Raw genomic sequence first — 14782 nt, 5'->3', positions numbered from 1 at the left:
AATTCTGCAAAAGGCATCTGGAAAGTGCTGAGGTCAGAGAGTGACAGAGAGGGCAAGGAGAATTATTATTATACAATTGTATCACAGCGGCCAGTTGTTTCGCCGGATTTGGCATTGGTTACTAGTCGGGCCCCATCCAGGGGCCTAGGACGTCGTAACGTATTTTCGTAATATGCGTGCAGATCCAAGCAGTGCGGCTTTTTGCATTTGACTGATGGTGATTTTGTCAATTTTTAACTGTTTTAAATGTAATTCCAGTGCTTTTGGATTAGCACCCAGTGTGCCAATTACCACTGGAATTACCACTGCTGGTTTGTGCCATAGTCATTGAATTTCAATTTTTAAATCCTGGTATTTTGCGATTTTTTCATGTTCCTTCTCGGCGACCCTGCTATCACCTGGTATTGCAATATCTATGATTGTAACCTTGTTTTTCTCAACCAGTGTGATGTCTGGTGTATTATGCGCCAGTATTTTGTCCGTTTGTATACGGAAATCCCACAAGATCTTGACCATCTGATTTTTGGTGACTTTTTCAGGCTGATGTTCCCACCAGTTTGTTGCTGTTTTAATATTAAAATGTTTGCACAAATTCCAATGGATCATTTGTGCTACTGAATTGTGCCGCAATTTATAATCAGTCTGTGCGATTTTTTTACAGCAGCTGAGTATGTGATCAATAGTTTCATCAGCTTCTTTGCAAAGTCTGCATTTGGCATCAGCAGAGGATTTTTCGATTTTGGCCTTAATGGCATTTGTGCGGATAGCTTGTTCTTGCGCAGCCAGGATTAGTGACTCTGTTTCTTTCTTTAATGTACCTGTTGTTAACCATAACCAAGTTTGTTCACTGTCCACTTTATCTTTTATTTTTTCCAGAAATTGGCCATGCAGTGCTTTGTTCTGCCAACTCTCCATTCTTGATTTTATCACATGTTTTCTGTATTCTTGTTTCGTCTGTTGGGCCTTCAGTAGATTTTTGTTCTTTACTTCGATTAATAGATGTTCTTGACTTTCTTTTAAATAATCAGCCAGTGCATGTTTTTCTTCTTCAACTGTTTGCTTCACTTGTAATAATCCTCTGCCACCTGATTTTCGGGGCAGGTACAGTCTATCAGTATCACCACGTGGATGTAAACTGTAGTGCATTGTCATTAGTTTCCTGGTTTTTCGGTCCAAAATGTCCAAATCAGCTTGTGTCCAGTTAACTATACCAGCTGTGTATCTTATAACTGGTATTGCCCAGGTATTTATGGCCTTGATTGTATTTCCACCATTCAATTTAGATTTCAAAATTTTCTTAACTCTGTTGGTGTACTCTCACCTGACAACAGTTTTTACTTCTCCATGCTTGATGTTATCCAACTGCAGAATGCCTAAGTATTTGTAGGCTTCATTTTCTTTGCATTTAATTAATTGGCCATTGGGCATTTCAATTCCCTCTCATGCAGTGATTTTGCCCCTTTTTATGGATACAGTGGCGCATTTTTCCATGCCAAACTGCATTGAAATATCGGTGCTGAATACTCGGACTGTGTTTGTCAATGATTGGATTTCTATTTCTGACTTTCCATAGAGTTTCAAATCATCCATATATAGTAAATGCGAATTTTTTTCAGCTTCTTTGGCTGTTTGGTAGCCTAATTTCATTTTTTTTTAAGATTACTGATAGTGGGATCATTGCGACGATGAAGAGAAGAGGTGAAAGTGAATCACCCTGGAAAATTCCTCGCTTGATATTAACCATTCCGTAGATCTCATTCCCTACTGCCAACTCAGTTCTCCATTGTTTCATCGCCTTTTCAGTAAAGGATGTAATATTTTTGCTAATGCCAGTTGTTTCTAAGCATTTTATGATCCAACTATGTGGCAGTGAGTCAAATGCCTTTTTGTAATCAATCCAGACCATATTCAAGTTCGTTTTTCTGTTCTTACAATTTTCTAATATCATTTTATCAATTAGGAGCTGATCTTTTGTGCCCCTGCTCCTTCTTTTGTTGCCTTTTTGCTCTATTGGCAAGATGTTGTTTGTTTCCAAATAATCCATCATGTTATCTGCAATAATGCCTGTGAGTAATTTGAAGGTTGTTGGCAAGCATGTTATTGGTCTGTAGTTTTCAGGTGTTGTTCCTTTAGTTGCATCTTTCTGAATCAAGTATGTTTTTCCAGTTGTCAACCATTCATCAATTTGGCCCTTTTGTAAAATTTCATTCAGTTGCCTGGCCAATATTGCATGTAAACTGGTCAGATATTTGAGCCAGAAACCATGTAATTGGTCCTTTCCAGGTGATGTCCAATTCTTTACCTTTTTAACTCGATTTTTGACCATCTCAGTTGTTATTTCTAATACTTGCATTTGTTTGTTGCCAATGCTTTTCTCAAAGTCATGTATCCACTTTGCTTCCTTGTTGTAGTCCTTTGCATTTTCCCACAATTTTTTCCAGAATTCAACTGTGGCCTGCTTTTCTGGTTTTTCACTTTTGGTGTCACCATTCACATTAAGACTTTGATAAAAACGGCATTGGTCTGATCGAAATTGCTGATTTTGTTTATATTGGATGATTTGTGCCTCATATCTTTCAATTTTTCTAGCTGTTGCTGTTATCTGCTGTTTTACAATCTCTACAGCTTCATTGATGTTTCTTGTATCCAATCTATATCTTCTGATTAACCGATCTATAATTTTTTTGTTTTTGAGCCGTTGCTCCTGCATGTTCTTCAAGTTACTAGCATATGCCCTTAATTTTTTGACTTTTTGTTCTAATCGGATTTTCAACTTTGGCTTTGATGCTTTTTCTGTTGTGTGACTAGGTACTTTGATTTTAATGCCTAGTTCATTAGTGACTATTGCAGCTGCGCTGTACATTAACTGGTTCATTTCCAAGATGGATCCCGATTCAATTGTTGAAAACACTGCATTAACCATTTTCACGATAGCCAAAATTTTCTTAGGCACAGTTTTTAGTGATGGTAAACGTTGCCTTTCCTCATTAAGCAGAAAATGCTCCATGATCTTATCCTTCAATTCTTTTTGTTTTTGAGTTAGTTCATCAGTTGGTTCAGTGATAACTGGTTCTAGTGGTGGTGGTGTTATTTCCTCCCCGAGAGCTTCTTCTGGGAGTTCTACTATAATGTCTTTAGTTGTGTCTTGAATATCAGTTATTTCTGCTTGTGATATTGTTTTTTGGTTTTGCAATTTGCCTGAATTTCCTCAAGTTCAACTTCACTAAACACTTTATTCCATATAATAAATCGCCTTTGATCTGCTAGTGGTTGTTCACTAACATTTGAATCTGGATATTGTTCTTTCCATAATTCATACATTCGCTTTAAATAACCTCTTTTTTCTGGCTCTGAGTTGTAGTAACAGGCCATTATGGCACGGTTTTCATCTGCACTATATTTTTGTCGTTTTGTTGGCTGGTCCACTTGTAGCCCACTTGTCGACGGATGTCCAGGGACCCCAACATCCGCCGCGGCCCTTGTTAACCCGTGCGACGACCGATGTGGTATAAAATTTGTATTCATTTCTTTCACCATATTGTATGGGTTGGCGGGGTTTTTTTTATGGGGCCAGTTGCCAACCTGACCCCAACCCTCCTCCTTTCTCATCCGGGCTTGGGACCGGCAACGGCGGAGTTGTTGTTATTATTATTATTATACAATTGTATCACAGCGGCCAGTTGTTTCACCGGATTTGGCATTGGTTACTAGTCGGGCCCCACCCAGGGGCCTAGGACGTCGTAACGTATTTTCGTAATATGCGTGCAGATCCAAGCAGTGCAGCTTTTTGCATTTGACTGATGGTGATTTTGTCAATTTTTAACTGTTTTAAATGTAATTCCAGTGCTTTTGGTATAGCACCCAGTGTGCCAATTACCACTGGAATTATCACTGCTGGTTTGTGCCATAGTCGTTGAATTTCGATTTTTAAGTCCTGGTATCTTGCGATTTTTTCATGTTCCTTCTCGGCGACCCTGCTATCACCTGTATTGCGATGTCTATGATTGTGACTTTATTTTTCTCAACCAGTGTGATGTCTGGTGTATTATACGCCAGTATTTTGTCGGTTTGTATACGGAAATCCCACAAGATCTTGACCATCTGATTTTCGGTGACTTTTTCAGGCTGATGTTCCCACCAGTTTGTTGCTGTTTTAATATTAAAATGTTTGCACAAATTCCAATGGATGATTTGTGCTACTGAATTGTGCCGCAATTTATAATCAGTTGTTGTTGTTGTTGTTGTTGTTGTTGTTGTTATTATTATTATTATTATTATTATTGAGTTTCTAGTCTTATGAGAGCTGCACTGAGGACACCAGCATAAGGGAATGCCATAAAAAATGTTCCCTCAAGATTAATTCTGAAACAAAAGGAACCTATCTTGGATTAAGAGAAATTGTTCATTTGGCTGTTTCACAAGGCAGTGTATAGTTACCACAGCAACCGTTCCATCATAGAACTCAGCAGCTTCTTAGAGATCAAAAGCAAAAGCTCAGTGGGTTCCTTAGGGGTTCCATAGCAAGGGCTTAATAGCACTATGTAGATGCAACATGTTCTACCAAATGAAGTTTTATGATTATCGCTGTAACACTCCTGGGAGAGATAAAGGAGGGTGTATTCAGGCTACTATGGTTGTGTTTCTGCATAGATACCATTTTGTCTGTATGTAGGTATAGTTATAACAGTAGTTCCTCAGAAATGTATCTCCATCTTTGCAGTATTAAAAAGTTCAGCAAAAGCTCTGAACCTTAACATTTTACTGCAAAATATTCTCTTTCTGTTATGTTCTTGGGATTTGCCACTCTGAACTCAGTGACTCTAATATCCAAGTTTTTGATCCATTTTTAAATTTTTTTCCAACCCAACTTTGGAATATTGGAAAGAAATTGTGTCAATGCTTTGCACTTTGTCCATTCATCTGTCTTTCCATCAGCAAGACAACTCTCTCAAACCTGTACATCTAGTCCTCAACTTACGGCATTGAAAAAAAGAGACTTCTGACTATTTTTCACAATTATGGCCTTTGCAGCATCCCCATGATTATGTGATCAAAATTCAGATGCTTGGCAACTGGTTTATATTTATGACCGGTAGTATGTCCCAAAGTCATGCAATCACTTTTGCGACCTTCTCACAAGCAAAGTCCATGGGGAAGCCAGGTTCATTTAACAACCCGATTACTAATTTAGCTTACTAATTTTCCAAAAATCTCATAATATTATTTTGAGTTCCATCAGGAACAACAATAATGTAGGAAGATGTTGCCCAACACAAATATGAAGCTCTTTTTTCAGCTCAGTCTTCTGGACTGGCTTCAGTAATAAATATGATTTCATTTAGTACAGGTAGTCCCCAGCTTACGAACTTATTTGACCTCCAAATTTATGTTGTTAAGTGAGACATTAGTTAAGTGATTTTACACTCTTTCTTGCCATGGTTATTAAGTGAATCACTGCAGTTGCTAAATTAGTAATCGAGTTGTTAAACGAACCTGGCTTCCCCATGAGCTTTGCTTGTCAGAAGTGATTGCATGACTTTGGGACATACTACCGGTCATAAATATAAACCAGTTGCCAAGCATCTGAATTTTGATCACATGATCATGGGGATGCTGCAAAGGCCATAACTGTGAAAAATGGTCATAAGTCACTTTTTTCAGTGCTGTAAGTTGAGGACTAGATGTACAGGTTTGAGAGAGTTGTCTTGCTGATGGACAGACAGATGAATGGACAGAGTGCAAAGTATTGACATAATTTCTTCCCAATATTCCAAAGTTGGATTGGGAAAAAAATTAAAAGATGGATCAAAAACTTGGATATTAGAATCACTGAGTTCAGAGTTGTGAGTCCCAAGAACAGAACAGAACAGAACAGAACAGAATGTTTTATTGGCCAAGTGTGATTAGACACACAAGGAGTTTGTCTCTGGTAAAGAAGCTACCAAAAGTATCAGGAACTGTGGTATATAAACACCAAAGCACTTTATCTCTGTGGCATAACTCCTTTCAATCTTATGATTCACCCCCCCCCCCCCAAAAAAAAACAAGAAACAGAAATTGTTAAGCACCTGGATATAAATCAGAGGTTGTATTCAGCAGGTTTTTGGAAAACCGGTAGCGGAAATTTTGACTAGTTCGGAGAACCGGTAAATACCACCTCTGACTGGCTCTGCCCCCATCTATTCTCTGCCTCCTGAGTCTCAGCTGATCGGGAGGGAATTGGGATTTTGCAGTAACCTTCCTCTGAAATGGGAAGGGAATGGAGATTTTACAGTATCCTTCCCCTGCCATGCCCACCAAGCCACACCCACAGAACCGGTAGTAAAAAAATTTGAATCCCACCACTGATATAAATACCTTCCTTTCAACTTTTGATTCTTTCTTTGTAGACTCTGAAGGATGCCAGTGACAATGCCCGCAAAGACTTCCATCGAGAAGCAGAACTGCTGACTAATCTCCAGCATGACCATATTGTCAAGTTTTATGGAGTGTGTGTGGAAGGAGATCCTCTCATCATGGTCTTTGAATACATGAAACATGGAGATCTCAACAAATTCCTTAGGTGAATTAAGAAATATTTGTGATTGCTTTTTCCCCACATTCTATCTGAATTTGCCTGAACATCACTGAAGTTACATTAAGTTAGCGTCAAAAACCTGCATGCTGTGTTTCTGTAACAATCTACATTTTTCCTCCAAGCATTTTATATGCAAGGGCTCTAGATTTGCTGAACTATAATTCCCAGAAGCCACAGCAAACAAGGATAGTAATATTCTCAGAGTTGCAATTCACTAGTATTTGATGGGATATATCTCTGATATACAAAGGGGGAGGAATCAAGTGTGGAGAAAATGAAAAAATTATAATGCTTTCAGCTTTTTACTATTTTTACAATGAAAATAAAAACAGTTCATTTTACTAAGATTCTCCAATGGTATTACAAACAAGAAACATTGAAATATATAGGTAGTCTTGAACTTACAACCACAATTGAGCCCCAAATGGTAAGTGAGAAATTTGTTAAGTGTGCTTTGCCCCATTTTACGACTTTTCTTGCCATATTTGTTAAATGAATCGCTGCAATTCTTAAATTAGTAACATGGTTGTTAAGTGAATCTGGTTTCCCCATTGATTTTGTTGGTCAGAAAGTTGCAAAAAGACATTCCGTGACTCCAGGACACTGCAACCATCATAAATGTGTGTTAATTGTTAAACCTCTGGATGTAAATCATGTGGCCATGGCAATGCTGCAGTGGTCATAAGTGTGGAATAAATGATCGTAAGTCACATTTTTCAGTTCTGTTGTAACTTCAAATGGTCACTAAATAAACTGTTGTATGATGAGGACTCTCTGTATAATAGAGCCAGTGGTGTGTGGTTGGCCATTCCTTGGTGCAGAAACTAAGGAGTGTTGTGATTGACAATGAAAATGTATAATTCCAAGGAATATTGGGAATATAGGCCAACTGTATATTGGAAAATGTATGTTGAAAAAGACAATGGCAAATTCTCCTATTGCTGCACAAATAAGTGGCATGGATGGGTGCAGCATGTCCATGAAGTTCATCTGAAAGGAGAGCTTCCTTGTTTTCTTGCCAACACTTAATAGTCTTTGCAAATTTTCCATCCCAGGTACATGAAACTATCTGTGAGATATGAGAGACGTAGTCTCAAAAGTCAAAACTAACAGTTGTTCACATTGGAAAATGCATTTCTTTTTCAGAATCTTACTTTCCTGTAAATGCACAACACATTTTAAAAGTTTGGCCTTAAAGAAAAATCCCTGAAGCTATTCAACTTGAATTTGGCAGCTCTGATCCACTCAGAAGGGGCAACTCTGCTTCTCACATTTCATCTAATTTTGTCCAAGTTACTTTCTGAAACTTGGTAGACTTCTCCTCTTGTAAAAGTTCTGCCATACATACGCATTTAATAGACCTCTGTTAAAAAGAAAAGAAAAGTAAACAAGTATAGTCATGTGTCAATTCTCCGTGAAAGTCAGTGAGTGCGCAAAGATTCACATTTCCAATTCTTAATTTGTATTTGGCCCTGCAATCAATCCGAATAGCTTTCCAATGGGTCTAAGATGAAATTGGGCAATATTCCAAATTGCTGAGTTGTGGTCCAAATGGAGTAATTTGATTGGTACGCATTCCTGCGTAAGAATAGTCTTGCTGGATCAAGCCAAAAAACCCATCCTTTAGTCCAGCATTTTATTTCTCATAGGGGCCTTCCAGATGTCCCTATGCCATGTGGTAATGAATTCCACAGGCTAATTACACAGTATATGGAGAAATGCTTCCTATTGTCTGCTTTAAATCATCCAACAAGTTTTATTGCATGGCCTTGGTCTTAATGTTTTGAGAGAGGAAGGGAAAAAACCTCCCACCTACTTTCTCCAGCTTGTGCATGATTTTATATGCTTTAGTAATCTTCTCACTCAATTGTCTTTCTATCAAGCTTTATCCCATAAATGGGGATTATAGTACAATGCTGGCATTTTGAAAAATACGTTTACTCCCTTTCCTGATGATCCTTTGCTCTATTTTTACACAGTTGCCTCACACTGAAACCACTTCTTTTAGTGTTATTCTGTGATCCCAAGATCTTTGTCACAGTTAGTTACAATGCTTAGACCACATCAAATTCTTATGAGGAAGGCTTGTATGCCCCAAACATGTATTGCCTCACAGTTACCTAAATTGGACTACATTTGTCCTGTAGTGCTATTTTTGTTGTTTATCAGCCCAAATATTTTATTATCATCTCCATATTTGGGCACTTTGCTGTTTAAAACCATTTCTGAATAAGCTGAATATATTCCCAATAAAGGGTTTTGAGGCCTCTACTTTGTACTTTCCTCTACTGAGATAATTGCTGCGTTATTTCCACTCTCTCCTCTGTTCTTTTTAACCTGTTACCAATCTATAAAAAGACTTGGGCTCTTATTCCATGGATGCTAAGTTTGCTCAAGAGTCTTTGATGAGTAACTTTAAAAAAAAACCATACAAGAATGTTGAATGTTTTGACTTCTTCTCATCACAAGAGACTATCACGACAGAAACCCAATATTTTTTTACTGTTGCCTTTGTTACATTTGTGTTGTATTTCTGCTGATAAATAAATAAAGGGAGACTAGTATAGATCTATTTCAAGCTATTTAGCTCTCATCAGCTAGCCATACCCTTACTAGGATTCGAACCTGTGCTATATTACATCTTAGGCAGATGTCTTAACCATTAAGCCATAAGGAGGAGGACCTGTGGTTTAATGGTTAAGACATCTGCCTAAGATGTAATACAGCACAGGTTCGAATCCCAGTAAGGGTATGGCTAGCTGATGAGAGCTAAATAGCTTGAAATAGATCTATACTAGTCTCCCTTTATTTATTTATCAGCACAAATACAACATATATACATATATACATATATAAATACACACACACACACACACACATATATATATATATACACACACAGAGAGACACACACACATACATACACACACACGCACACATACAATGTTCTTACTATTCCCTTTTTGTTTTTGTTTTTTTCATATTCTGCTGCCCCCCCCCCATTATCTATCAAAGCTTATTCTCCTTTTTGTACTCCTAATTATGACAGGAGGGAGCACGATGGCTCAGCAGTTAAAGACGCTGAGCTTGTCCGCTGGAAAGCTGACAAACCTGGGTTCAAGACCCAAGTGCATGATTGGTGAGCTCCCATTACTTCTCCCAGCTCCTGCCAACCTAGCAGTTTGAAAGCATGCAAATGCGAGTAGATAAATAGGTACCATTTTTATGGGAAGGAAATAGCATTCCATGCGCCTCCGTATGTAATCATGCTGGCCACAAGAAAATGGAAGTGCCTTCGGACAATGCTGGTTCCCTTGGCTAAGAAATGGACGAGAACCGTCCCCTAGAGACCAACATGACTGGAAAGGAAAATCTTTAGCTTAAATTATGACAGATTCTTATCTCTTACAGTAACCTGAACACTATTCCAAACTCATGTTGACCTCTTGGGCTTGATGCTCTTTTTTTTACATTGTTAATGTACTTAGTTGAGCTTCAGTTATTAAGGCTTTAAATAATTTCTCTTTGGCCCTTTCAGTGGTGGGTTTCAAATTTTTTTAGAACCTCTTCTGTAGGTGTGGCCTGCTTTGTGGGAGTGGCTTGCCAGCCATGTGACTGGGTGGGAGTGGACAACTTGTAAAATGTGGTGAAACTCACTTAATGCTCTTGCTTAGCAAGCAAAATGTTGGCTCAGAAACTCTGGCATTTGAAGCACGCAAGTCTTAAAGCTGTCAAGTTACAAGACCCTTGGCACCCCTAACCCTTTAGAAAAAAACCCAGGGGTATTCAAACTTGATAGCTTTAAGACTTGTGGACTTTAACTCCCAGAATTCCTCCTCCAGTCATGTTGGCTCAGGAACTCTGGCATTGAAGTGTGCGAGTCTTAAAGCTGTCAAGTTACAAGACCCTTGCACCCCTAACCCTTTAGAAAAAAAACCCAGGGGTGTTCAAACTTGACAACTTTAAGACTTGTGGACTTCAACTCCCAGAATTCGTCCTCTCGCTCTTCATCTTGATGATGTGCAGACGGGCGGGGGGAGGGAGCTGGAACCAGTTCTAAACGGAACGGTAGATTTGTGGAACCTCTTCTACAGAAAAGGTTTGAACTGGTAGGAACCCACCCCTGGGCCCTCTGTTTTTCATCTATCCTTTCACTTTGATAAATAACCCCTTTTGTTCTCAAATGTGTTGGACCCCACAGCCAGTTCCTCAAATGAATGCATGCTAAATATAATAATAACATAGTCAGTGTCCCTTATAGATTCTTCGGTAGTTACCATTCCAACAAGATCACCGTCATATTTTAAGATTACTTAATCACTAGTTTCTTTGTCACAGCCTAAGCTCTTTGTAGGTCAGAGTAATAGAAATCTTCAATTATTATAAAAACATCTATTTTTCTACATAAGTATTGCATATCTATAGATCTAATCTACTTTTGGGTCCAGGTATTAATTCCCATTGTGATTCTTTGGGAAGATCTGTTCTTCAATGTTGTCTATATCTTATGTTCTCTGAACTGATTTATCTTACTTTCTACTTATTCTGAAAAGCATTATGATTAAAAATTGGCCATGTCCCCATGATTAAAAAAAGGTTATCAAAATAAATATATATACATATATTCACAAACCATGATTCAAATACGTGAACAGAATGTGTCATTAGTTGACAATAGTATTATAACTCAGGTTTCATGATCGACATGTTTAAATGTGTTAAAAAAGCATTTTATATTATCCGTAATTCTCTACTGCAAAGCTTTTATTTTCTAAGGAAAAAAAATCTGAATAATATTTTTTATTTTTATAAATAAATAATATGTTTATGATATAAATATATCATAATTTAGTTTGGGTGAAGAATAGACTATATACTGCTTTTATAGTGGATACAGTACACAAACATATTGTACCTCATTTCATAAACAAAAATCTTTCAAACTAAGTACTATGAATTTTGCTTCAGGTAAAACCCAGGCTCATGTTAAAAATGGCTTTATCTACTTACAGACATTAAAAGTCCTAAAGATTAGTGCATTTATTACAGAATTAGAAGTTTGAATCAAAGCTATTGCATCAAATGCCTAAATGTATTTTTTATTAAAAATGAACACCTATTGTTTATTAATGAAGGCACAGCATTCCCCCGAGTAAAGATAAAATATTTCAAATAAGGAGAAACAAGCAAATAAAACTGTCTAGTCTTGCTCTGAAAGAAGAATGCCTGTGCAAAAGAGAGGCCAAGTAAAATGCTAAATATATCATCATTATTATATATATAAAGGTCATGTTCAAGACTAGGTGTCCCTAATTACCTAAAGTAGTTTTGCCTTAATAACCCGAAGAATTGCTGCTAGGCATTGATATAGCTGTACTAGTAGTCGTAGTACGATTTATTTGGATTGGGTAGCATATTCTATAAATCTAGCCAGTGTGATTTGCAAGCAACATTTTCGGGTTTAGTAATGTGAACCCAGCTGGGTTATTCACATCCCTAAAGTGTAGCTTAGCTGAAGGAGTGAATCATCTACCCTAGTATAACTCAGTTTCTTATTTTACCTAAAGTGTTTTTTTATGAAATATTTTCATATAGAGTTTTCTTTTATAAAATGTTGCAGATTAATGTGTTTGGAATAAAGCCTTAATTAAGAGTTAATTAAGAAGTATGATACTTGGGGGTACTTGTCCCTATTCATCAATTTAACTTCCACAGGAGAGGTAGCTAAAATGGTGACAGAGCAGCAATTTCCTGACTGACCTAATGATATTTGAATTATTCTATCCATTTTTATGATTTTCTTTTTTAAAAAAAAATTGTTTCCCCTAAAGCAGCAGTGGGAAACTATGGTAATTTTACAACCTCTGGATTTCAACCCCCATGGCTGGTTCAGGAATTCTGGGAGCTGAAGTCCACCAATTGTGAAGCTTCCATAGCAATGATGGGTTCTGGATCACATTGCAACCGGTACGGTTGCAACGGAGCCCAGCATCCTCCACATGAATGTGTGTGGCACGTGCGCACCCATGCGCAGCATGTGCATGCGTATTACCTTCTAGCGACGCCTCCATGATGCTCCAGCTGCTTGGCAGTGTATGTGCCATGCACATCCACTGAAGTGCCGAAGGCTTTAAAGACAGGTAAAGAGCGCAGGTGGGCAAGTGGGCCCTCAGAGGCACCATACCGGAACGGTACCTGATGCTCCAGGCAGGCTCCGGTACACTGTTCCATAGTTGCCCATCCTTGCACTAAAGTTTGTACATTTCCCCAATTTTTGTTATACTGCAGACATTTTTTAAAAAGCTTAAAAAGCTTCATGTACAGCAAGTGGTTAGATTGAAATCATGAGCAAGTAGATAAGGACAATCCTGTTGTAGCAACATTGTCAAGTCATTCTCACTCATCTCATATTTGTTTTCCTTCCCCCCCCCCCCACCAATAAGCCTGATTGCTTTTGTTATTACATTGCTTTGTGTTGCTATTTTTCTTTCCATCTTTTTGTCTATCTGTTGCACTTGGTAAGCAAATAATGGTATTACATTGTACCACAAACTGTTTTGCCTAAGAAAACTCTTAATGAGAAATGCCACTAACCACAAGCAAGCAGTGCCTTTTTGCTTTATTTTTCAGAATAAATAAATAGGCTCCCTGAATACCAAGAGCTGGGATATACATATATCTTTTATTTGCTTGCTTATAAAGATGCTCATCAGTCTTAGATGGTTCGGAAAACCAGTCTACTGATAAGAGACTTGCTATCTAATGCATGACTTGGAAATTAGTGGAAAGAGACAGCCTCCCACAATTGAATGCAGGCATTAAACATTAGTTATAAAAGCACGCCTTTAATAGCAATGCAAGCACCCATTCATTTATATATTATGGTAGCAGCTTGCCTTCTACCTGTTGCATTTTGAGTTGAAGCAATCTGATGGTAATCTATCTTCTTTATTTAAAAAAATGTTATTCATCAACTGTAGCATCCAGAACAGTTCAGTGAAAAAGAGACTCTCTTAAGAAAAATTATAATTTAGCATTCTTCTCTCATTTGACACTACTTATGATAGGAGAGAAAATTTGCATGTAATCATGCTTTGGAAGCACATTTATTTCTTACCCTACAGCGCCCCCCAAGGCCACTGAGAAAAAATACGATCTCACAATTTGTAGACAGACGGACACACACACACAGTCAAACAGTGATAGACAGACAGACAATTGCAGGCCAAGATCTGAAGATCAGAAAGAATTCCTGAGTGCAAAATTTAGACATGACAACTGCTGAAATGTTTCAGGAGCAAACACTGACAAAAGTAAATCCAGTTCTAGAGGAGATGAAACAGTAAATAGAGTGTAACTCAAAATAACAAAAACAATAAAACACCCAGGCTATGCATAATTGTCTGCAGAAACTCTAGAAGTGACACAATCAGAATTTGTATATTTTGGGCTTATTCTAAACTGACCAAGTTTGTCATGACAGCAGGAGGATATATAGTAGGAAGGGGTTCTCATTCTTGTATCCCTTGGATCAGGGGTCAACTTCAGCAGGTTCTGGAGAACCAGTAGCGGAAATTTTGAGTAGTTCAGAGAACCGGCAAATACTAACTTTGGGTGGCCCCAGAGTGGGGAGGGAATGGGAATTGTGCAGTATCCTTCCGCTGGAGTGGGGTGGGAATGGAGATTTTGCAAAATGGGTATTTTGCAGTGTCCTTCCCCTGCCATACCCATCAAGCCACGCCCACAGAACTGGTAGTGAAAAAAAATGAATTTCACCATTGCCTTGGATAGTCTTGATATATAACTGCAGAAAATTACATTGAATGGATAGACTTTTGCGGGGAGACATAAGAATGGTGTAGAAAGACAACATGACTAGATCACAGAGCCCTGTTAAAAGCTGATGATATTTCAGCCCCTTGGAAGTCTTCTGTTATGTTCAATTTTACACTCCTATTTGGTCACAGGCAAGAGTATGACTGTATCTGATCTTCAGCGAAGTGTTCTCTGAGCTTCAAAGTATCCAGTGGCTCTGAAGTGCATGTACTTCATGGTCTTTAATTTGAGCAACCTTGATCTGTGCTTCTACTATCTGAAAAGAGTTGATTCGCAGCTCTATAGCTCAGAAATAGAAATAGCAAGCACATCATCCAATAATGACATGGCACTTGTTGAAATCTCACATTATGTTGAGGAAGAAGAAAG

At 38.0% G+C, this 14782-nt stretch overlaps 1 protein-coding gene across 7 annotated transcripts in view; it reads left to right on the top strand.

The window, feature by feature from the left end:
* The window catches only part of NTRK2 (neurotrophic receptor tyrosine kinase 2), a 197893-nt gene that overhangs the window by 150548 nt on the left and 32563 nt on the right, over nt 1-14782 (top strand). For all 7 annotated transcript variants that reach the window (XM_087715937.1, XM_087715936.1, XM_087715938.1 and 4 more), the window contains one exon: nt 6390-6562. In XM_087715937.1, coding sequence (XP_087572063.1) covers nt 6390-6562 — 173 coding nt within the window. The remainder of the gene's footprint in view (nt 1-6389; nt 6563-14782) is intronic.

This window comes from Thamnophis sirtalis, unplaced genomic scaffold, assembly GCF_051295495.1.
Source record: "Thamnophis sirtalis isolate CommonGarterSnake01/CBP01778 unplaced genomic scaffold, rThaSir2_p1.2 scaffold_5, whole genome shotgun sequence".
Classification (NCBI taxonomy): domain Eukaryota; kingdom Metazoa; phylum Chordata; class Lepidosauria; order Squamata; family Natricidae; genus Thamnophis; species Thamnophis sirtalis.
The sequence above is the reverse complement of the archived record's forward strand: the minus strand, read 5'-3'. Positions and strand labels throughout refer to the sequence as shown.